This window comes from Salmo salar, chromosome 21 (assembly GCF_965601325.2).
Source record: "Salmo salar chromosome 21, fSalSal1, whole genome shotgun sequence".
Classification (NCBI taxonomy): Eukaryota; Metazoa; Chordata; class Actinopteri; order Salmoniformes; family Salmonidae; genus Salmo; species Salmo salar.
The window spans coordinates 26,795,758-26,821,340 of record NC_138311.1 but is presented as its reverse complement, the minus strand read 5'-3'; the positions used below and the strand labels follow the sequence as shown (position 1 = coordinate 26,821,340).

At 41.6% G+C, this 25,583-nt stretch overlaps 1 protein-coding gene across 1 annotated transcript; it reads left to right on the top strand.

Moving 5' to 3' along the window:
• Window positions 1-263: 263 nt before the first annotated feature.
• On the top strand, window positions 264-14,727 carry LOC106582008 (filamin A-interacting protein 1-like). Its single transcript, XM_045704889.2, has 5 exons — window positions 264-323; window positions 1,256-1,465; window positions 1,940-2,125; window positions 2,332-2,544; window positions 14,560-14,727. Exons 1-5 carry the CDS (start codon window positions 264-266, stop codon window positions 14,725-14,727), a joined length of 837 nt encoding a protein of 278 aa, XP_045560845.2.
• The last annotated feature ends 10,856 nt before the right edge of the window (window positions 14,728-25,583 follow it).

Here is a 25,583-nt window from a genome sequence, read left to right as displayed (position 1 = left end):
ACGCACGCACGCACGCACGCACACACACACACACACACACACACACACACACACACACACACACACACACACACACACACACACACACACACACACACACACACACACACACACACACACACACACACACACACACACACACACACACACACACACACACACACACACACACACACACACACACGCATGCACAATCACCTTCCCTATAACCTATAATCCACCTTTCCTATAAGCCATTCTGTTTGTTTCGCTTGTTTAGAAAGATGGGCTGTTTTGATGACAACATCCAGCTGTTGCCTAAATCCTCACTCCCCCATTCTTGTGTAGGAACATCTGACTCATCTCTCACTGTTGTAGAACTCTGAAAACACTTGTCCTGTTTGTAGTGTAATTTTTGTTTGTGTACATGCATGTGTGTTAGCAGGCCTATCATGTGTGCATAATGCATACGTGTGCTTTCTGTGTATGCGCCCATCTACTGGCTACGTTTGGGACACACAGCTGTGTGTGTGAGCCTTTAAAATCCTGAATATAGTTAACGCGTTGGCTGTGTATTAAAATGATTCTCTATATAGATATAGATTGGGATCTGCAGAGATACTATTAGGCCTGGATATCAGACTTAATATAATCTGCGGTTGGACCAGCATTGTTTGCTGTTGCTGTAACCTGTTGGGAGTCAGCTTTGAGACACACACACACACACACACACACACACACACACACACACACACACACACACACACACACACACACACACACACACACACACACACACACACACACACACACACACACACACACACACACACACACACACAACGGTTCATCTCCTCATATGGTCAGTAATTAAGCCCTTGGTCTCTGGCACGCTCCTTATGCCTGCCAAGCCGTCAGCCAGACCTCCCAGTCAATTATGTGCTAACAGAGAAACTATGAGATGACATAAGGGTGACATAAGCAACATAAGCAAACATGCTAAAGCTATTTTTTTTTGCCCTGGGCGGCTGGTTATGACAAGTTGCCTAACAGTTTACATTAGTTGTAATAGAATCATCAAACATGTAACTGATACACACAAAGCACTCGTTCATTGATTCAAACAAGAAATAGGCTTACTTGAGTGCTCAGCTTCAAATTATATCACCATCTATTGTCACTGCACTAACCTCCCTTCACTGCCTCCCTATTCTCCTTCGCCACTCTTGTACTACCTCTCCATGTCCATAAATCTCTCCCTCGCTATTCTTCCCAGGTGGCTCCACAGATACGTTCCCGTAGCAACAGCCCCAACATGGCTGCCTGGAACGGCAATGGTTCACAGAACTCCGTGGCCCACCTCGACCCCCTCAAGGGCACCGTCCTGAGGGACAACATGGGGGGAGGAAAGGGGGGAGAGAGGAGGAAAGACCTGTCCAGGGATGACCTTGTGTTCCTCCTCAGTATAATGGAGGGAGAGCTGCAGGTGAGGACAGGACAGAACAGTTGCGTTCTAGTATTTCTGGATCTAGGTATACAGTAGATGTTTCATCCACAATCATGACCGCTGTGCCCTATAAGCTAACAAGATCAGGATGGTAGTATGCGGGCTAGTAATCCATAGCTCAGACTTGGCCAAACCACACTAGGGCCAAATCCTTATATGCATAAATGCGAGTGTTACATCGCACATTGACATCGTCAATGGGAGATTTGCTCCGAACTGAGTTGAGACCAGCTGTAGATGAGCTGTAGAGGAAACAGAATGAATCAGACTAATAAAAGAGCCTATTGTGACTAACTAAAACCATGAGTAAAACACTCCTAGACATGCCTCGCAGAACGTGACACACACACAGCCTACACCGCAGCTGCATAAGAAAGACTTGGGAGTGCAATCTCTTTTTCATCTCTATCATTCTGCATCCCTCTTTTTTATTCTATCTGTCCATCCCACCAGGCCAGAGATGAGGTGATCACGGTCCTGAAAGCAGAGAAGATGGATCTGGCTCTGTTGGAGGCCCAGTATGGCTTTCTCACCCCAGTAGAAGTGCTCAGGGCCCTGCAGAGAGACTCACTCCAGGCCCAGGCTTCTGAGGCCCAGGAGGCCCCACAGCAGGATGTCTACGAGAAACCCATGGCTGAGGTAACAGGAGATTAACACTAAGATTGAAAACACAGCCACTGTTAAAACCACCAGTCACACATAGGCTTGTATAGGCTTTAAGGCATGGGTTTTGAAGTAGAAAGCTAATGATAAACCATTGACCCTTTGCCCGTTTCCAACAACGCAATGAGAGCCACGGTGTCTTCAGCCCTGTCTTCATGTCCTTCTCTCTCTTTCTGTGTTAGCTGGACCGGCTGGTGGAGACTGGAAAGCAGAGCTACAGGCGGATGCTGGAGCAGCTGCTGCAGGTGGAGTGCTCCCACAGTGACGTCCTCTGCAGGCTGGAGGAGCAGGACCAGCAGCACCGTGCCTTCCTGCAGCGCAGCAATGACCTCACCTGTCTACTGGAGCATGACCGCGAGAGGTCAGTGACACCCACTGACCGCAACAGGACCCGTGTTGGAAATGCTACCTAGGCTAAGAGCAGGGGCTCTACCATATTAGGCTAATCTATCCTATCAGATCAGAGGTCACATAGGGAAAGAGATCAGAGGACAAAGGAGATTATCTAAGGACATTGGAACCAGTCCATCTGTACCCTGTAATGTAATATAGTTTAAGGGCTACAGATTCCTCTGTTGCAACCAAGAGAGTAGTCTCTATAATGATTTCCATGGCTGAGTGAGTGTGTAGGGCCACTGTGACCACAATGTGTTCATATACGCAGCAGTGTAGTGCTGCTGACCTCAGGCCTGTACTTATAGCTACTATCCTCACTCACGGACCATTACCCCTGCTCACTCCTTAAGCACTCTCAGTCCCTCAGAAACACACATGTTAGCACGCACACACACACACACACACACACACACACACACACACACACACACACTCTCGCATTTGCAACCCTTTGACAATTGTTTTATTGGTCGCTATTGGGCCAGTGAAACAAATGTAGCTAGTCACGACAGTTCGGTTCGCAATTTGATAATTTTTTTAATTATCATGATTTATTCAAACAGTAATGTGCATTTGATCAGAAATGCCCCTGTTCTGCTATCGGCTGCGGTGTGAGCGAGCCACTCCCTCGTGCACGGAGGAGAGAGAGGAGCATTCTAAAAAGCACAACCATATGACCGTTGCTCAAAATGCAATTGTGGGAAAAATACAGTTTTCAAAGCAACTTCTGTTGTTCTAGTTACAGAGAGGATAGTCACTGCTTGCTGTGAGTATATTATATCATTTATTTATCACCTCTCAATATTGAGCTCATAACACTGCTTTACAACTGGAGTGGGCTAAATAGCACAGGAGGCTGCTGAGGCTCATAATGATGGCCGGAAAGAAGCAAATGGAATGGCATCGATTTATTTGGCTCCAGCCATTACCACGAGCCCGTTTTCTCCATTTAAGGTGCCACCTGTGCTACATAGTATATGGTGTTGATACATCCCGCGGAGCAGAGTGGGCCATTTGTGGTGAATAGGCCTACATCAAGTAGTCTGTATAGACCTAGTGCTGGAAAGTTTCTGTAGGACATTACATTTACTGATAGATGATTCAATTAGCCTACATGGTTATCTAGCAACGTTGTCATATTTAAAGTTGGCAATCTAGCTAAGTGTTTTGAGTTCCTACTTCCTCAGGAGGTGAATAATATAATATATTATTTTCCATGCTAAATGTAAATCTGCTGCTGATGGAGCTCTCTGAGCTGGATCTGTCTGAGCTGACTTCAGTGTGTGTGTGTGTGTGTTAGGGGTGTAACGGTTCACCAAACCCACAGTTCCGTACCTATTGCAATTTTGGGGTCACGGTTCGGTTCAGGTACAGCGGGAAAATGAAATGCCATTCACAAGGTTCAGCATTCACAATGTTCCTTGCATTGTCTGTTGTGACCGGATTGTTATGTTGGGCCGCTCAAGTTTCCACTCTGATGGTGCTTTCGTAACCATGCGGGAGGTGGGAATTTAACAGTTGTGAAGTCTTAAATACCAGTTGGATGCGTTTAAGTGATTTGAACCCGTTGAAAAATGATGATTTGCTAATGGCCAACAGGCTGTCAACTATAAACTTAAAGTACAGCTATCATGCTTGTAAACAAATTCTAGAGTTCAAAAACCATATTAATAGATTGCTTTTTATAAATTATGTTTTGTTGCATTTTACTGCCGAAAATGCTGTTGTAGAGGCCATTTCCTTAAAAGGTGAAGTCAGAGGTCACCATGTGTGAGAAGTGAGTGCTCAGAATGATAAGACAACTTTCCCATTAGTAATTACCAGTTTAAGGGCCGTTCAAGTGGATTTTTCCTTGTTATATGTGGTAAATTCCCACTTGGTTACAAATCCACCATGACCCTACCTCCTTCAGTGCCAGTTGCCACTCTCATAAAGGGCAGCAGTGGCGGTCAGTGCTGTTTAAAATGAGGGAGGACAATTTTCTTTTCATGAGCATGGCCTTATTTCTATTACAGCATATCAGATGACTCTCCTTCATATTCCATTCACCAAGTTCAATGTAGCAGCAATAGTTTTAGGCTACTACATGATACAAAATGTTTCCCTGTACCCATCACGAGGTTGCTACAATCTAGCCTATGAATTAATGTTTACAACATAGGTGTACACATGTCAAGATAAATATTTGAGTTGCAAACTAGAGTTTCTATTGGACAAATTCAGGTATGTTTATTCCCGTTTTGTTCCGTTTGCTTCTGTTTAAGAAACATTTTTCAACAGAATCGGCGGAATGAATACACCCCTGAGCACGAGTAAACACAGTTCACTTTCATGGCAGCCACGTCCTATGCGCTCTCCTCTCACCACTTCCCTTTGCTTGTGGACTTCACTGCACAACACATCAGCTGTATGTGACCAGGCAAAAAACCTTTCCAAGCCAAACCACTACTGTACACACAGGCTACATCATTGTCACCATATTAGCAGTGGTGTAAAGTACTTAAGTAAAAATACTTTGAAGTACTACTTAAGTAGTTGTTTTGGGTATCTGTAATTTACTTGACTATTTATATATATTTTTTCCAACTTTTACTTTCACTTAATTCCTAAAGAAAACAATATACTTTTTACTCCACACATTTATCCTGACACCCGAAGGTCCTCATTATATTTTGAATGCTTAGCAGGACAGGAAAATGCTCCAATTCATGCACTTATCAAGAAAACATCCCTACTGCTTCTGATCTGGCAGACTCACTAAACACAAATACTTTGTTTGTAAATTATGTCTGAGTGTTGGAGTGTGCCCTGGGCTATCTGTAAAAAAACTTTTTTTTAAATGTGCCTTTTGGTTTACTTAATATAAGCAATTTGAAATTATTTATACTTTTACTTTTTGCAATTACATTTACTATTGATACTTAAGTATATTTAAAAACCAAATACTTTGAGACTTTTACTGACGTAGTATTTTACCGGGTGACTTTCACTTTCACTTCAGTCATTTTCTATTAACGTATATTTACTTTTATATACCTATATACCTATGACAATTAGGTACTTTTTCCACCACTGAGCTAAAGTAACATCCTAGTCAGCATAGTTAATAGAACTAACTCGTTAGTAAACCCGCTACAATCATGCAGTAATGTTACAGTGTACAGTCAGTCAGTAAGCAGTTACACCGGCAGGCAATAAATTAGTAATACCAAAAGCTTACCTTTCTGTGCCCAATAATATTTGTACCATGTTTTGTGCCTCTACCATGTTGTGTTTCTACCATGTTGTGTTGCTACCATGCTGTGTTGTCATGTGTTGCTATGTTGTTGTCTTAGGTTTCTCTTTATGTAGTGTTGTCTCGTCATGATGTGTGTTTTAATCCCACCCTTTTGGTAGACCTATTTGTAAATATGAATTTGTTCTTAACTGACTTGCCTAGTTAAATAAAGTAAAACACCATGGTTGTAACAATGTACACTGAGAGTCTGGAAGCAAGTTCAGGGAGAGAATACATTTAATAACTAAACCAACAAAACAAGAACCACTAACAGCACACCGACATGAAACAGAAACAATAACACCTGGGGAAGGAACCAAAGGGAGTGAGATAAATAGGGCAGGTAATCAAGGAGGTGATGGAGTCCGGGTGAGTGTCAATAAGCACTGGTACGCGTGACGATGGTGACAGGTGTGCGTAATTAATCAGCAGTCTGGTGACCTAGAGACCAAAGAGGGAGTATATGTGACAACGGCCCTACCCTACAGTGTGCTGTTGAGGCTACTGTAGACCTTTGCAAAATAGTGTTTTAATCAGTTATTTGGTGACATGTGATTATATTTAGTGTAGTTTTATCTAAAAAGGATCCATTTTTAAATGTTTTACAATAAAAATAAAAATAAATCACTGAGGATGGTCCTCCCCTTCCTCCTCTGAGGAGCCTCCACTGGTCTGTAGCACCGTACATCTCCCACTACCACTTGGGGTAATGTGATGGTCTGTCACTGCTCAAGTTCCAATGCAGCTGTTTTTATCTCAATATCAAATCATTTCAGGGTAACACATTTTTTTATTTAACCTTTATTTAACTAGGCAAGTCAGTTAAAAACAAATTCTTATTTACAATGACAGCCTACTCCAGACAACACTGGGCCAATTGTGCACCGCCCTATGGGTCTCCCAATCAAGGCCAGATGTGATACAGCCTGTATTTGAACCAGGGACTGTAGTGAAGCTACGTGCACTGAGATGCAGTGCTTTAGACCCACTGCACCACTCAGGAGTTCCTCTGTAGAGATGGGAGAACCTTCCAGAAGGACAACAATCAAATCTATTAAGAAATTATTTTCAGGGAAATTGATATGAAGTAATGTGAAATATGAAGGAATCATTTAAGATTACATTTTTTACTGTCGACCGTATGAATGTGTTGTGCATTAAGATTTTTGAAAAAAACATTACTTATTTTTTAAGTCTTTATTTCTCTTCGTACAATCTGTGAACTCACAGAAACACACACACTGACCTCGGGCCAGCCTTCCCTACTGATGTCCTAACCTTTAACAACACACAAGTTAAACTGGTCCAGGATCAGATTTGGTGTTCAGGACAGGGAGTGAGCTGACAAATTATCTCCTCACATCCATTACTATAGACGTGACTAATCAAACACAGATACAGTACATGGGGGCTGGGATTAAAAATAAAAAAATAAAAAAAATATCGGACAATACACACCTCACGACAGAGACAACACAACATTACATAAAGAGAGAATTAAGTACCTTACTGTGATTGTTTTAAAATAAATTGGTAAAAAAAAAATATATATAAAAGAAATAGCTTCTCAGCAAAGAGTAATTTCTCAAGCAAGAATTTAGCTAGGACTGTCTGGGAGTGGTCTGAGTGGGGAGGGAAAAACTGTCAACTAGATGTAAGCTACTGTAGCTGTTAGAGGTTTGGAACTCTCTTATTGGTCTATTACTTAATTTACTGCCTGGTGATGTCACTGTATCCCAGCAAAACAGGGATTTTCAATGTATTTTTAAACAGCTCATACACTACACGGGCATTGGCATAATTTTCACAATTGTACAGTATTATTCCAACTGCACAGTGTAGAAATATACTGTATATAAAACACAGGAAAAAAATGAGGTGCTATAAATAAAATATCCTACCTATCGCTCTTATAATTTCTTTGGTCGGGTCAGAATCAGCTGCCAAGAGCTGCTTGAATGCAGAGAGGAGACGATGTTGTACTGTTGCTTCTTTGTGTTTCTATCTTGCTCCAGTATACTGGGGGGATTTCGGAGTAAATGTGTCAACATATTTGAGGTGTTAGCAGTTGCATAGGCTATTCTCCTTGAGTGTGGCGGTATACTGTTAACATTTTACCCATAACACTTTATCCATCGCCTTTGTAATCTACTGGGAAGCCACAATGTTCCCAAACTGGAAATTTAAACGATGGAGGATCCTCCAATTCTAGTTTATCGACCCCGACACTCGTCATCATACAGAACTAGTTCCCGGCTGCGCCTCATTAAAGGACAGTTTGAAATGTGTCAATTAAGATGTGAATTCTGATTACAATGTGCGCATAGACTCTAGTTGTTTTAACAGAATAGCCTGAAATGTTTTTTCAGCTCAGACTTATTCAAGAGGCATAGGTCTACAACGCAGCGTAGTCATAGCATACAGGCCTTGTTTTTAATTTCGGAAATCTTTTTTTATGTATTCATTTGGGTTCACAGTGCGGACCGAACGAGGTCCCCATACCGGATGGTTCGTACACCACTAGTGTGTATGTGTAAATTATTATTTCTATGGTGCATGTACTATGAAGGCACCTGAACTGTGCCATAAAGGAGACCAGGCATCTACCACCCCACTACCACTATCAGTTTAGGGGGGGCAATGAAGCCTGTTTTTTGTCCCCCCCACATTGGTTTTGAAATCACCATCACCCACGAATGAACTTGTCATTTTTGCAGATTAAGTGTTTGAGCTAGTAATGTATCAATATTTATCCTTTACAAATGAGCTATGACATAGCCAATAAATATATAGCACAACTTTGGATTTCATCCCCATCTCAAAATCAAATGGTTTTGACTGTTTGGAAGTTTTTACATAGTGATTTTCTCTAATCTTGCTTCAACCATGCAGTGCACCTTGCAAAAGCTATTGCTGTCCTCTTTATGAAATGATCAACTTTACCCTGTATATCTAAAAATGACCATATGCACTGATTGTTTAAAGCAGAACTACCAACTATTGCTGATGGGGAACCTGAACTATTAAAATAAAATCGATTGTAAACTCCGTTCAGCAGGTTTAGCCAGATGAGATTTGCGTCTCTGGTATCTTACATTTATTCTGGTAAAACACCATTTTCAACAGTGCATAGATAACAATAACCTAGCAAATTACATAGGTTGTCCCTCAACTAATAAACTAATATCACGCACACCCTTTTAGCATTTGATTGCTGAAGGTGCAAGATCAGGAGCAGGCCTCCTACCTCGCTGGGTTGTTCGGCATGCAAAATGACTTGTAGATCAATGACTGTCAACACAGTTACATGCAGTTCAACACTGAACGAGAGGATGCATCAGTCGACACAGAAGATGAGAGGTGCTGTATTTTACAAGGTAGAAATAATTTAATATGAGAAAAAATGTATTGTGAACTGGTGATTTGTAATGTTTGAATCGATTTTCTGGTCAATGCATGCAACATTTGGATTGGGGTCAGGGTACCGATGCACTTGTATCTTAAACATTTGTTTGGGAACCGATGCATATTGGTGAATCGTTACATCCCTAATAGCTTACTTTTTGAATCATAGGCTACCATCTCAGTTGACTCATGTATCACTGAATCATAGGCTACCATCTCAGTTGACTCATGTATCACTGAATCATAGGCTACCATCTCATTTGACTCATGTATCACTGAATCATAGGCTACCATCTCAGTTGACTCATGTATCACTGAATCATAGTATCACTGAATCATAGGCTACCATCTCAGTTGACTCATGTATCACTGAATCATAGGCTACCATCTCAGTTGACTCATGTATCACTGAATCATAGGCCACCATCTCAGTTGACTCATGTATCTCTGAATCATAGGCTACCATCTCAGTTGACTCATGTATCACTGAATCATAGGCTACCGTCTCAGTTGACTCATGTATCACTGAATCATAGGCTACCGTCTCAGTTGACTCATGTATCACTGAATCATAGGCTACCATCTCAGTTTACTCATGTATCACTGAATCATAGGCTACCATCTCAGTTGACTTATGTATCACTGGAAAGAAATGGTCTACTGGCTATAGTTGATAGTCTACAAAAAGAAAGCTACAAAAATACATTTACCATTTGTCTTGTCTAGTCTACTTCAGAGATATTGATACTGTATCTCTTTTGAAAAGCAGTCTGTCTAAAAAGGGCAATGTCCTATTTTAAAATGTAAAAACTAAATCTTCAAATGACAGGCCTAAAGAATAGAAAAATGTCTTACATTGCTAAATTATATCATACAGTTTTTAATACATAATTAATTAATAACCAAATGTAGGCTATTACTAGCTGAATATAGAGAACAAGCATGCACCCTAACGATGCCGGATTCAAAACTTTGAATTTTTGAATTTAAATTATAATACAAAATTCTTGCAACCTATAGAATGTTATATATATATATATGGGGAATATCGAGTGGCGCAGCGGTCTAAGTCACTGCATCGCAGTCCTAGAGGTGTCACTACAGACCCTGGTCCGATCCCGGGCTGTATCCCATCCGGCCGTGATCGGGAGTCGCATAGGGCGGCGCACAATTGGCCCAGCGTCGTCCGGGTTAGAGGAGGGTTTGGCTGGGGTAGGCCATCTTTGTAAATAAGAATTTGTTCTTAACTGACTTGCCTAGTAAAATAAAGGTTAAATAAAAATGTTAAATTAAAATTAAATACAACCTTCCCAGCTCTGCTGGTTTTGCTGCGAAGAGACAGAATCATTAGACCATTTGTTTTGGTACTATCCATATGTAGCTTGTTTTTGGTCACAGGTCCAGGAATGGGTGAAGAATTGCAACATTTACCTGGAGCTAACTCTGCAGATAGCACTACTCTAGATATTATGAGAATAGAAAGGTTCAGAACTTATATCACAGCACGGTAGAAAAATATATGGCAAATAGAAATCCAATATGGGATGGAATGGGGTTAAATGGAGCTGAAGGTTGGGTATAATAACAACTAATAACAACAAGATAACTAATGTAAAACATGTCCGTAAAACATATATAGGTTCAGAACCTTTGTGAAAGAAATAGATGGGAAAGGTTGAGTTTAGAGGAAGGACAGGAGTAAAAACAAACAAAATATAACTATTGTAAAATAGACTGGGCCTGTAAAATGTATGTAGTATGTATAAAATGGAAGTAGAAGCCTAAGCATTGTTGTTCATTAGTTTACTCCAATTAGGGGAGGGGTGGTAAGGTTAAAAAGTAATTAAGGAAAATATATTTAAAAAAAATAAGTGTGCAGTGCCAGTCGGGCGTTTGGACACACCTACTCATTTGGGAGGATTTCTTTGTTTTTGCTGTTTTCTGCGTTGTGGGGTGGTGGTGAGGACATCAAGGCTGTAGGGCGGCACGTATGGAGTCATGTAGTTACCGGAGGAGTGTTGAACAAGTCAAGATATTTTTTGTATTTTGTATTCTTCGGGGTGGCCGCCCTTTGCCTTGCTGGCGGCTATGCGCATTCTTTGGCATTCTCTCAACCAGCTTCACCTGGAATGCTTTTCCAACAATCTTGATGGAGTTCCCACATATGCTGAGCACTTGTTGGCTGCATTTCCTTCACTCTGTGGTCCAACTCATCCCAAACCATCTCAATTGGGTTGAGGTCAGGTGATTGTGGAGGCCAGGTCATCTGATGTAGCACTCCATCACTCTCCTTTTTGGTCAAATAGCCCTTACACAGCCTGGAGGTGTGTTGGGTCATTGTTCTGTTGAAAAACAAATGATAGTCCCACTAAGTGCAAACCAGATGGGATGGTCGCTGCAGAATGCTGTGCTAGCCATACTGGTTAAGTGTGCCTAGAAAATCGAAATAAATCACAGACAGTGTCATCAGCAAAGCACCCTGATACCATCACACCTCCTCCTCCATGCTTCACGGTAGGAACCAGACATGCAGAGATCATCCGTTCACCTACTCTGCGTCTCACAAAGACAGGGCGTTTGGAACCCAAAATCTCAAATTTGGACTCATAAGAACATAGGACAGATATCCACCAATCTATTGTCCATTGCTTGTGTTTTTTGGCCCAAGCAAATCTCTTCTTCTTATTGGTGTCATTTAGTAGTGGTTTCTTTGCAGCAATTCGACCATGAAGGCCTGATTCACACAGTCTCATCTGAACAGTTGATGTTGAGATGTGTCTGTTACTTGAACTCTGTGAAGCATTTATTTGGGCTGCAATTTCTGTGGCTGGTAATGAACTTATTCTCAGCAGCAGAGGTAACTCTGGGTCTTCCTTTCCTGTGGCGGTCCTCATTAGAGCCAGTTTCATCATAGCGCTTGATGGTTTTTGCGACTGCACTTGAAGAAACGTTCAAAATTATTGACATTTTTCGGATTGACTGACCTTCATGTCTTAAAGTAATGATGGATTGTAATTTATTTTTGCTTATTTGAGCTGCTCTTGCCATAATATGGACTTGGTATTTTACCAAATAGGGCTATATTCTGTATACCACCCCTACCTTGTCACAACACAACTGACTGGCTCAAACGCATTAAGAAGGAAAGAAATTACACAAATTCACTTTTAACAATGCACACCTGTTAAATTGAAGATCATTCCAGGTGACTACCTCATGAGGCTGGTTGGGAGAGTGCCAGGAGTTTGCAGGGCTGTCGTCGGGGTGGGTGGTAGCTACTTTGAAGAGTCTCGAATGTGGAATGTATTTTGATTTGTTTGGCACTTTTTTGGTCGCTGCATGATTCCATATGCGTTGTTTCGTGGTTTTGGTGTCTTCACTCTTGTTTTACAATGTGGAAAGTAGTAAAGGTGGGGAGGAACCCTAGAATGAGTGGGTGTGTCCAAACTTTTGACTGGTACTTTATATGTATGTATATGTATGAATATGTATTTATATGTATGTATGTGTATGTATTTATGTGTGTATGAATATACACTACCGTTCAAAAGTTTGGGGTCACTTAGACATTTCCTTGTTTTTGAAAGAAAAGCAAATTTTGTGTCCATTAAAATAACATCAAACTGATCAGAAATACAGTGTAGACATTGTTAATATTGTAAATTATTATTGTAGCTGGAAACGGCAGATCTTTTTATGGAATATCTACATAAGAGGACAGAGGCCCATTATCAGCAACCATCACTCCTGTGTTTCAATGGCACATTGTGTTAGCTAATCCAAGTTTATCATTTTAAAAGGCTAATTGATCAATAGAAAACCATTTTGCAATTATATTAGCACAGCTGAAAACTGTTCTACTGATTAAAGAAGCAATAACACTGGCCTTCTTTAGACTAGTTCAGAATCTGGAGCATCGTCATTTGTGGGTTCGATTACAGGCTCAAAATGGCCAGACAAAGAACTTTCTTCTGAAACTCGTCAGACTATTCTTGTTCTGAGAAATTAAGGCTATTCCATGCGAGAAATTGTCAAGAAACTGAAGATCTTGTACAACACTGTGTACTACTCCCTTCACAGAACAGCGCAAACGGTCCTTAACCAGAATAGCAAGAGGAGTGGGAGGCCCCGGTGCACATTTCTGAGTTTCCTTGTTCTGACTAGCACGTGAACGCGGCAATAGGCAATGAAAGGAAGGCTTTGTAATTTCGTATTTTATTCGGATCCCAATTAGCTGTTGCAAAATCAGCAGCTACTCTTCCTGAGGTCCACACAAAACATGAAACATAATGACATAATACAGAACATCAATAGACAAGAACAGCACTACATATATATATTTTTAAAAGGCACACATAGCCTACATATCAATGCATACACACAAACTATCTAGGTCAAATAGGGGAGAGGCGTTGTGCCACAAGGTGTTGACATCATTTGAGTCAATTGACATCATTTGAGTCAATTGGAGGTGTACCTGTGGATGTATTTCAAGGCCTACCTTCAAACTCAGTGCCTCTTTGCTTGACATCATGGGAAAATCAAAATAAATCAGCCAAGACCTCAGAAAAAGAATTGTAGACTACAAGTCTGATTCATCCTTGGGAGCAATTTCCAAACGCCTGAAGGTACCACGTTCATCTGTACAAACAATAGTATGCAAGTATAAAAACCATGGCACCACGTAGCCTAGGAGATGCGTTCTGTCTTCTAGAATGGATGTACTTTTGTGCGAAAATTGCAAATCAATCCCAGAACAACAGCAAAGGACCTTGTGACGATGCTGGAGGAAACAGGTACAAAAATATCTATATCCACAGTAAAACGAGTCCTATATCGACATAACCTGACAGGCCGCTCAGCAAGGAAGAAGCCACTGCTCCAAAACCACCATAAAAAAGCCAGACTACAGTTTGCAACTGCACATGGGGACAAAGATCGTACTTTTTTGGAGAAATGTCCTCTGGTCTGATGAAACAAAAATAGAACTGTTTGGCCATAATGACCATCGTTATGTTTGGAGGAAAAAGGTGGAGGCTTGCAAGTCGAAGAACACCATCCCAACCGTAAATGGGGGGGGGGGGGGGGGGCAGCATCATGTTGTGGGGGTGTTTTGCTGCAGGAGGGACTGGTGCACTTCACAAAATACCCCCTCCCCGACACGCGGCTCCAGCCGCAGGACTAAAATGACGATCCCGGGGATCAGGAGTGGACCGGTCACGGCTGAGGTGCGGGAAACCTGTCAGTCCGGCTAAGACGTGGGAGCATGGCGACCTAGAGCACCGGAGAGAGCATACGTGACGGTACCCCCTCCCCGGCACGTTTGGCTCAGGCCACAGGACACCAACCAAAGGGACGATCCCAGGGTTCCGGAGCGGACCAGTCGCCTCCGCTGAGGCGCAGAAACCTGATGAACCGGCGGAGGTGTGAGAGCCTGATGAGCCGGCTGAGACTTCCCCGGTTGCCTCGGTCGAGGCACGAGAACCTGTTCACCAGCTGAGGCATGGGAGCCTATTGAGCCCACTGAGGCATGGCAGTCTGTTGAGCCAACTGAGGCATGGAAACCCATCAGCTGAGGCAGGGGAACCAGACAAACCGGCTGAGGCCTCCCAGGTAGCTCCGGTTCGGACAACCATCTCTTTATTACGGCCAGACCTCTCACCATCTTTACAACCATTGAATCTATATGTTTTGATCATGACCGTTTACAATCTAAGGTAACACCAAGTAATTTAGTCTCCTCAACTTGTTCAACAGCCACACCATTCATTACCAAATTCTAGAACTTAAAGAATGATTTGTACCAAATACAATGCTCTTAGTTTTAGTGATGTTCAGGACCAGTTTATTACTGGCCACCCATTCCAAAACAGACTGCAACTCTTTGTTAAGGGTTTCAGTGACTTCATTAGCTGTGGTTGCTGATGCGTATATGGTTGAATCATCAGCATACATGGACACATGCTTTGTTTAATGGCAGTGGCAGGTCATTGGTAAAAATAGAAAACAGTAGAGGGCCTAGAGAGCTGCCCTGCGCTACACCGCACTTTACATGTTTGACATTAGAGAAGCTTCCATTAAAGAAAACCCTTTGAGTTCTATTAGATAGATAGCTCTGAATCCACAATATGCCAGAGGTTGAAAAGCCATAACACATACGTTTTTTCAACAACAGGTTATAGTCAATAATATCAAAGGCTGCACTGAAATCTAACAGTACAGCTCCCAAAATCTTCTTATTACAGCTTATTACAGTTTCATCAGTGAGTCACACACAACGTTGCAATGAGCTGGAGGCAGTATGCATTTTGAAAACATATACTTAATTGTTTGAAACCTGAACGTTTTAATACATAATATGAGGCATGTCTTACCTTGCTTCAATGTAGCCTAGCCAAAATCATATTATATCTGTGGAGGAAATTTTCTTTCATTGTCCAGTAGCCAAAGGCACAATCCTAGTCATATTAGCAACCCATGCTAGTTGTTGCATATTAGATCTCCCCTCTTTCAACATTTCTAACGAATGTTTTAATCTCGGTCACATGAAAACGCTTGCATGTGCTGTGCCCTTTTGACAACAGTGTTTTTCAGCTAATTGCATTATGGAACGAACATTTGAGCATAGCCTACTGCCTTGTGCACATTGTTGCGCCATCTTTCTAAAATTTTGAAACTTATTTTGTACATAATGTTCCTGCCACGTATCTTACGGCATAAAAGAGCTTCTGGATATCAGGACAGCAATCACTAACCTTGGATTAGACTAAGAATTTTTCTTCAACAAGCAGGATGCACAGGATGTACTTCAGACACCCGACAAGGCCGAAATCCCTGTCATTGACAAGAGAAAGGTCCTCAGATCCTCAAGAGGTTCTACAGCTGCAACATCAAGAGCATCCTGACTGGTTGCATCACTGCCTGGTACGGCAACTGTTCGGCCTCCGACCGCAAGGCACTACAGAGGGTAGTGCGTACGGTCCAGTACATTACTGGGGCTAAGCTGCCTGCCATCCAGGACCTCTACAGAGGAGGGCCCTAAAAATTGTAAAAAAACCCCAGCCACCCCAGTCATAGACTGTTCTCTCTGCTACCGCATGGCAAGCGGTACCAGAGTGCCAAGTCTGGGACCAAAAGACTTCTCAACAGCTTTTACCCCCAAGCCATAAGACTCCTGAACAGGTAATCAAATGGCAACTCTGACTATTTGCAATGTGTCCCGCCACCCGCCACCCCCCACCCGCCAACCCCCTCTTTTATGCTGCTGCTACTCTCTGTTTATCATCTATGCATAGTCACTTTAACTATACCTACATGTACATATTACCTCAATTAGCCCGACTAACCGGTGCCCCCGCACATTGACTCTGTACTGGTACCACCTGTATATAGCCTCGCGACCGTTATTTTCACTGTCATTTTACTGTTTTTTTATTTTTATTTCTTTACTTATCTTTTGTTTACTTTTTAACTTAAATTGCACTGTTCGTTAGGGCTTGTAAGTAAGCATTTCACTATAAGGTCTACACCTGTTGTATTCGGAGCACGTGACAAATAAACTTTGATTTGATAATGTGAAGAAATAATAGTTTATCAACATTTTAAGCTAAACGTTCTGATTCGATACATCAGACTCATTGCTTTTTAATGTTTTTATTTTTTATTTAGCCAAGGCCTACTGGTTTTTGGGATCTATCGTCCCACAACTGTCCCAGAGACTGTTTGGAAAAGGCTATTTCTTTCTAGCTAACCAATAGAATAAGATAACTTTTCTACTCTGGGGATATTAGATTGAAGTAGGCTGGTGATGTTGCTGTTGCTTACTGGTCTTGTTGATGAGGAAAAGTAAATGTGGACAGTTATTCTAACATCCTCAAAGTGCACATCAGAATTTTGTAAGAATTTGACTTGCATGTTCTGTTAATATGAATGACCATAATCAAAATCTGGTTTCTGTCATTCTGACCCCAGTGGGTGCGACGCCCTAATCAGGTTACGCACCCAATGCATATGGGTCTGGTAAATTAAAATTCTGCCAGTCAAATGTCCAGCGCCACATTTTCCTAACGGAAACCATGAGTTGAACTCTAAATCTATCCAAATCAATTTAAGAACACAAGGGCATGCTAATTTAAAGATGGCTAGCCATTATTAGCCTGGTTCTGTATGGAATGCAGGTACATTATCGGACACGGGTCAGTTCATTATCGGCGCGCAGTAGTACAAATTGTGCTGGTGTAATCAACAGACAAGGTGAAAAAACTTAGTCTAGGGTCCTGCACACACACATTTGTATGCAGCCAAAGCTTTAGATGTGTGGGCTTTCAGGTTGGGACAGCAGCGATTACTGGGTTAAAGACGTGTTTCTGAGCGAAACCATATACTGTATTGACAGCGGCTGTGTCAAAAAGACGATTCTGAGTCCAAATAAATGAAATTGTTATTAGATGGGGTGTGGGCTCTGGAGGTCGTTAGACTTCTAACAGTGACTACAGGAATGTCTGTAGTCTACAGGAAGACATACATTCTCACACCCATTCATACGGCTTGTGATTCAGACCTAGGAATCAACACATACCACCCTTTGTGATACATCTAGGATGATGAATATAAAGAGCAGTAGACACCGTCACTGTTACAGCCATGTTAGCCCGATCTGTAGACTAGCGTGCGACTTACTCATGCATTCCTGGCTAACCTCGATTTAGCACTGAGACAGGCAGGCAGTACAGACATACAGACAACACAGCCAGTATACCATGGCCAAGTCCTCCCACTGACATGCGAGCGCACATACACACAACGAAGAGATTCTAGGTGAGGGTGAGATGAGAACAGGTAAGAGCGTGAAGGATCTATGTTTTTCTCTCACTTCATCCTCTCTCTCCCTCCTGTCTCACCCTCTTCCCAACAATAAATGACATTGTGCAGGTGGACTGAGAACATTCTAGAAGAGTGAGATCAGTGTGCATACACACACACAACTCTAAGCTTCACAAGGCTTACATTTAATTTGCCATGTCTATCTTTGATATCAGACACACTCGTTCAATCAGACTGTTGTTACAACATTATTTATCCTCTCTACTTCTCTCCCTTTCTAAAAATACACACACACTCCTACACACACATTCCTTGGAGCCTGACGGAGACAGAAGGTTGGAGATTGCGTCAGTGATAATGACCTCTCTTTAAACATTAGAGAAAGAGAAAATTCTCCATGCTTTGACAAGAGACTACACATGGTAGTGCTGGAGAGGAAAAAGTAAATACTGGAAGTAAGCGATGTTTAATCTGCCATTTATCTCTCTCTCTCTCTCTCTCTCTGTGTCATCACTCCATCCCATCTCCTGCGTAAATAAGACAAGCGACTGAGTCAGGAACATATCTAAAGTTTATCAGCTCTCAATCCATTTCTCATCCATCCTCCTCTCCTCTAAATAAATAATATACAGTGCCTCAGTAAGGAATGTCTCCCACTCTGCTCCTCTTAATATCTATTTCTCTCCATCCTTTCCTCCTTCTCTCAATCCACCCACTCAGGGTTTAAAGCTATCCACTTAATATCTGATCGCCCCTTCCCTCCCTCTTTCCCCATCCTATGGTAAATAAAAGAGATTAGATAAGAAACGTGTTTGTGTGGAAGAGTTACAAGAGAGTGTGTATACAGAGATTTGCCTAGATGTTCTGCTGTGATCGTGAACTGTAGACTTTAGGCTATTCATTATGTGAAGGATGATGTAATCATTGCGTGTTATAGTATGATTAGGCCATCATTGCGTGTTACAGCATGATTACACATGTCTATCAGAATGCAGTGATCTGACTGTTCAAACCCCAGACATCAGACCATGCTTTGAATCTCTGTTTTCTATGCCCCGTCATTAGGTTGACAGGTCTTAAGTGTTAACCGCTCCCACATGTTGTTGACGACACACACACACGTCTGTGTGCATTATCTTTTACTCACTCGCACGTCTTAAAATATCGCCCCGCACCAGCAACCTTCTCCAGACTAGTACATGTTTTCTCAAATGCGTCCCAAAGAATTGACGGGATTGTTCGAATAATCACATCATAACCATCTAAATGTAAGAGAGTCTTGTGGCACATAACAGATGGCCACTCCAAGCCAGAGATAGGGGAAAAATCGATACAATTACATATCACGAAATTACACTGTACAAAACATTTAGAACACCTACCTAATATTGAGTTGCACCTGGACTGGAATAATACATTATGGCCTTTCTCTTGCATTTCAAAGATGATGGTATAAAAAAATATACTACCTTTTACCAGATCTAATGTGTTATATTCTCCTACATTAATTTCACATTTCCACAAACTTCAAAGTGTTTCATTTCAAATGGTATAAAGAATATGCATATCCTTGCTTCACATTGGGAGGGAACTTAGACCATTCCTCCATACAGAATACTGAGTAAAGTTCATGATGCCGTTGACCTTAACAAGGGCCCCAGGACCAATGGAAGCAAAATGGCCCCATAACATCAAAGTTCCACCACCATATTTTACAGAAGGTATGGGGTTATTTTCTGCGTGGCCAAACAGCTCTATTTTGAGTTTGCTAAACGGCATTTGCACTTGGATTGGAACCGGTGCTTTGGTCAGATGACATAAAAAGAGAGCTGTTTGGTGTCGAAATGAGAATCAGTATTTGAATTATTGCTTTTTAAACAAATTATTCATTTTTAACAAAACTCATTCTCTGAGGAATTGTACTAGTATAAAATTATATATTTTCCCAATTTTGTGGAGCACACAATATAGCTCAGTATGTAGTTCAGTATTTATTTTATACAGTAATTTTTGCTCATCTTTATCAAGGGTGTCAATAAAATGTTTTAATTGGTCATCCTAAGGGACAGGATTGAGGACAGTGTAAACTTGGCTGAGTCGTCGTGGAAACCAGCTGTTTCATCTGTCCTCCACGCTCACACATCCGTCCACTCAGCCAGTAATGTGTCAGGGCCATTAACAGGAGGATCTGGCACTGCAAACTCATTCAGAAGTCACAACTCTTTTGTCACGATATAAACTGATGGGTTCATTCAGAACTCTAAAATATTGCTTATTGATTAGATACAACCAATCATTTCCAAATAGGTCTAAGTGAATCCATTGTCTGAACAGCTTGACTCAATAATGGTCTGAACTTTGCCATTGTGCCATTGAGAAGGGTCAGGGGAAAAGAAGGGGATACAATAACCCGAAGGATTACAGTTGCCTTGCACAGAGAACTGTGTTGACAACAGGCTCTGGAGTCTGCCAAACACCAAGAACAGCCTTAATTTACGCAATTTTTTTTCCTCTGACAGATCAGTTATAAATCACAAATGAACTCCTTCCTCTGAGTAGTTTGGCAACAATGGAGTCAGCTCTTTATAAAAGAGCAGAGTAGAGGCACTTAGGACAGCAGAGAGGCCCTGCTTGACTCAACACTGGCCATGATTTGATGAGGTAAAACCCCCGATACACATTCACACACACTGCTGATTAGGGCCTACCACTGGCAGGGACATAAGAGATGTACACAACTTAATAAATTGTGAGCTCAAGCAGATAACTGCAATCAGCAACAGCATTGTCACAAACATCAGCTCTCCTCATATAACAGGCCTATTACATGGCAGCCATTTTGAGGGCTTTCCTGGAAATGCCTTTGAGAGATTCAATCATTCATGTAATTGTGGAAAGGCAATGAGGCAGCCAGCCCTTCCTTGACGCGAAACAGGACCCCATGAACCCTGTGTTTAGAGTTAGTGGTCCTTCTGAATACTTTCAAAATGCATCCTTCTTCCTCAATTTAGGCTATAGGTGTCTGCATCTGCAAGCCCTCCGTCACATAGCTTTCACCTATCCAGTTATGTCTGGGCGTATAGTAATTTGGTGCACAACATGCACCATTTCACACATGTATAAGTGTGTATAAATATGTGAATTGGAAATGCTTTCTTTGCATATCCCAATTCCCCCTGAGACACGATAGCCAGGGTCTGCCATTATCAACGATGACCATGTTGCAATTAGGATTAAGTGCCTTGCTCAAGGGCGCATCAGCAGATGTTTCTGCTCAGGGATTCAAACTAGTAACCTTTCGGTCACTGATCCAACACTCTAACCGCTGGGCCATCTGCCAACCCATAGGCCTAAGCTACTTCAAGGGAGGAAGGAAGAATAAATTCCTGAAGTATTCCAGGACAGTGGATTGGGCTGGAATGAGGAGCACTGTCTAATACACATCCCATTCCTTCAGTTTTCAATTAATTGATTATACAGTACGCATAGGTAGGGAAGAGGAGCTTTTCCCTGACCATGGGAACTGACCAGGTAAAACTCCAGACCAAGCTTTTCCTCAACAGGTTAAATGGGGAAAAAAAGTGTTAACACACTTCTGAATTGCATAACGTACAGTAGTTCCTGCCTTCATTGTAAACTACTACCTGAAAACATCAGGGCTATTACAGTGTTGTTGCTGTTATTTGCTATTGGAATTGGAGCCACATGCTGCTAATCAGCTTGGTCCAGGTTTAATGGATGTCACATGAGCTACTCCCTCTTGTCCCTCTCTCTGTGTGTTTGGCTTGAGCTTTAGTCCTATGCTGACTAATTCACATACATACATACACACACATACTCACCAACAGTCCCTTCTATAAATAGAGAAGTTTCCAGAGAACTGTGGGTCTTTGGGCTGTTTTGAAAATGCTTGTGTGATGACGACATGTCACAGGGGACATATTTCACCCTTAATTGGGGACTTGAGGCTTTTTCTCCAGCAAAAAGGAGGGAAAAACGTCTATTTCCTCCTCTGAGTGAATTGACCAGTGTTTAGCCACAATGTTGTTCCTCAAGAGAATCAGTTCCCATGGGAAAGAGAGACAGCTCCAAGAGCATCTTCCTGTGTGTGTGTGTGTGTGTGTGTGTGTGTGTGTGTGTGTGTGTGTGTGTGTGTGTGTGTGTGTGTGTGTGTGTGTGTGTGTGGAGATCAGGGAAGAACGACAGCCCCCGCTCATTGAAGCCACAAATTTCAAGGCCGGCCACGTTACTTCAGGCATCGTTTTCAGAAAACAGTATCCCCCGTTATAGTGAATGGGAATGGCAATCTTCGTGTTCAATCTTAGTGTAATTAAAACTTTTGTTTATGTCAATCATGGTACCAATAATTGCTTTGATTTATTTTAATCGATTAACCAACTTCTTTGGCTTCAAATGCGCTATTGAGTCTTCACATGGGATTGAATGGTATCACGTGATCGATGGCTTTGGCCATTCATATGCAGTCATTGGTGTAAATGAGTGCATGTCAAACATGTGTGTGTTTGTGTGTGTCCCTTGTTTTGGCGTTCCAGGGTTCTCAAAAAATTGCATAAACACAGTAAATATAATGTAGCCCTACTTGTTCGGGAAACATGGGGTAAACTTCCACCCGGGGTAATATGCCCCCTGCCTGTACTTCTATCAGAAACCTTCACCATTTTACCCCCACCACTTTCCATGGTTGCCACTACTTTTGCTAAACAAAAAATGTAATCTGTCTCATCATAATTTAAGTCACTCCCCCCAAAAAATGTTAAGTAGGGTGGTGTTTTACAACAAGTTACTCTACAGTTGACCCGTGTAACATTTAGCCCCACCCTCCCTTATGCACTCACAGTAAATGGTGAAGGTGCATATAGATGGAGATATTAAGATATGACGTCTTCGTATGAGAACTATCCAGACTTTTTAAACTACGGTGCACGACATGGTTCAATGTAACTATAAATCAGCTCAATTGTCACGCCCTGACCTTAGAGATCTTATTTATTCTCTATGTTTGGTTAGGTCAGGGTGTGACTCGGGTGGGAATATCTATGTTTTCTATTTCTTTGTTTTTGAGCCGAGTGTGGTTCCCAATCAGAGGCAGCTGTCTATCGTTGTCTCTGATTGGGAATCATACTTAGGCAGCCTGTTTTCCACCTGAGTTTTGTGCGAGGTTATTTTCTGTTTAGCGTATGTGCCTGACGGAACTGTGCGTTTTCGTTTTTCCCTTTTGTTATTTTGCTTGAGTGTTTCTTGAAAAAAATAATCATGAGCACTTACCACGCTGCGCTTTAGTCCACTTCTTCAACTACAAACGACGAGCGTTACATCAATCTACTTTTACATTTTTTTAATTGCGCCCTCTTGGAGATCGAATTGGGATCATGTATACTGTCTTAATGCCAATACAAAAAAAGAGTAATGAAGAGCACTGTACAATACGGTGAACTGTAGTAAGTAGATGTGGGGCCGCCATCTTTATGCACGTGCTTAACCATGCTGCTGCTAAATACTCTGGGTTTAAAATGGTGTAGTTCGCACATTTACAAGTTGAGAAATAAATAAAGTAGGAATGCAAAGCTGGGATCCCCCCTTTTTAACAAAGGCCATTAAAACTGCTGTTTTCCCCAAAATAGCAATAATTGTTGTGCGTTGACTGCTTGTCAGAATGCATGTTTCCCTCCTGGCACTCGTAACTTGAATGTGGCTCGAGATAAATATTTCTCTCATGTAGAACACACAACAAAAAACCAATAAGGTACATAGATAAACTATTCTACTATGGGGTTGTCTGATTTTTATATTCATTACAGGTTTTGTTTGCAGAAGAAAAGTAAATGTGGACTGTTCTAGCATCTTCAAATGAAATGGTTTTGCTGTGATGCAACGCCACACATAAATGACTGGAGCGGAAATACTGGTGTGTGTCTCAGCACAGTGCCTTTAGAAAGTATTCACACCTCTTGACTCCAAATTTGTTGTGTTGCAGCTTGAATTTAAAATGACTTAAATTGAGATGTTTTTATACCAGTGGTGTAAAGCAGGGGTTCCAAAACTTTTTCACTCATGCCCCCCTTCCAGCATTGGGAACATCCCGCACCTCCCATTCGCATTTTGCAGGTTTAAAGCTTATTTCCTTTAAAACCTTAAAACAGTTACGGAGTTTAATGGCTGTGATAGGAGAAACTGAGGATGGATCAACAACATTGTAATTACTCCACAATGCTAACATAATTGACAGGTAGAAAAGAAGGAAGCCTGAACAGAATAAAACATACTTGTTTGCAGCAAGGCACTAAAGCAATTAACTTTTTGTCCTGAATACGAAGTGTTATGGAGAAACATATGCTTTTCAAGCATAGTGGAGGCTGCATCATGTTATGGGTATGCTTGTAATCGTTAAGGAATAGGGAGTTTTTCAGGATAAAAAAGAAACAAAATGGAGCTAAGGACAGGCAAAATCCTAGAGGAAAACCTGGTTCAGTCTGCTTTCCACCAGACACTGGAAGATGAATTCACCTTTCAGCAGGACAATAACCTAAAACACAAGGCCATATCAACACTTGAGTTGCTTACCAAGAAGACAGTGAATGTTCCTGAGTGGCTGAGTTACTGTGCTTGATAATCTATGGCAAGACCTGAAAATGGTTGTCTAGGAATGATCAACAACCAATTTCACAGAACTTGAATAATTTAAAAACAAATAATGTGCAAATATTGCACAATCCAGGTGTGCAAAGCTCTTAGAGACTTACCCAGACAGTCTCACAGCCAAAGGTGATTCTAACATGTATTGACTCAGGGGTGTGAATACTTAGGTATTACTTTTCAATAGATGTGCAAAAATGTCTAAAAACATGTCCACTTTGTCAGTATGGGGTATTGTGGTAGATGGGTGAGAAAAACATATATTTAATCCATTTAGAATTATGGCTGTAACACAACAAAATGTGGAATAAGTCAAGGGGTATGAATACTTTCTGAAGGCATTGTATATCAAATCAAATTTCATTGGTCACATACACATAGTTAGCAGATGTTATTGCGGGTGTAGCGAAATGCTTGTAATGCTATGTATGTGTGTGAACACATGTATGTGTGTTTGAGAGAGCCTGCAAGTGTGTGTGTGTGTTTGTGTGTGTTTTTGTGTGTGTGCCTCGGACAGTGTTCCTGAGGGGAAAGCATTTCTGTGCACCTATAGAACACCCTATATGGATTACACCTCAATGTATCTGTCCCATGTACCAGCAATAGAGAGGGAAAAGGGAGTGATAGAGCATACCGCTACACATGTGGATGTGATTGCAGACCTATGATGATGTCATCCCTCAGTCAGGTTATCAGGCCCCAGGCACGGGGGCTAGCACAAACATGTGGCTCCACACAACACACACACACACACACACACCACCCCGTCTCTGTACTGTACACTAATGTGAGTGTTGCCAAGTAACTTGTTAGAACTGAGATTGAGTGTGAGGTCCCTCTTCTCTCTTTCGTTCTCTCTCTGAGTAAAGTCTCTTCCTC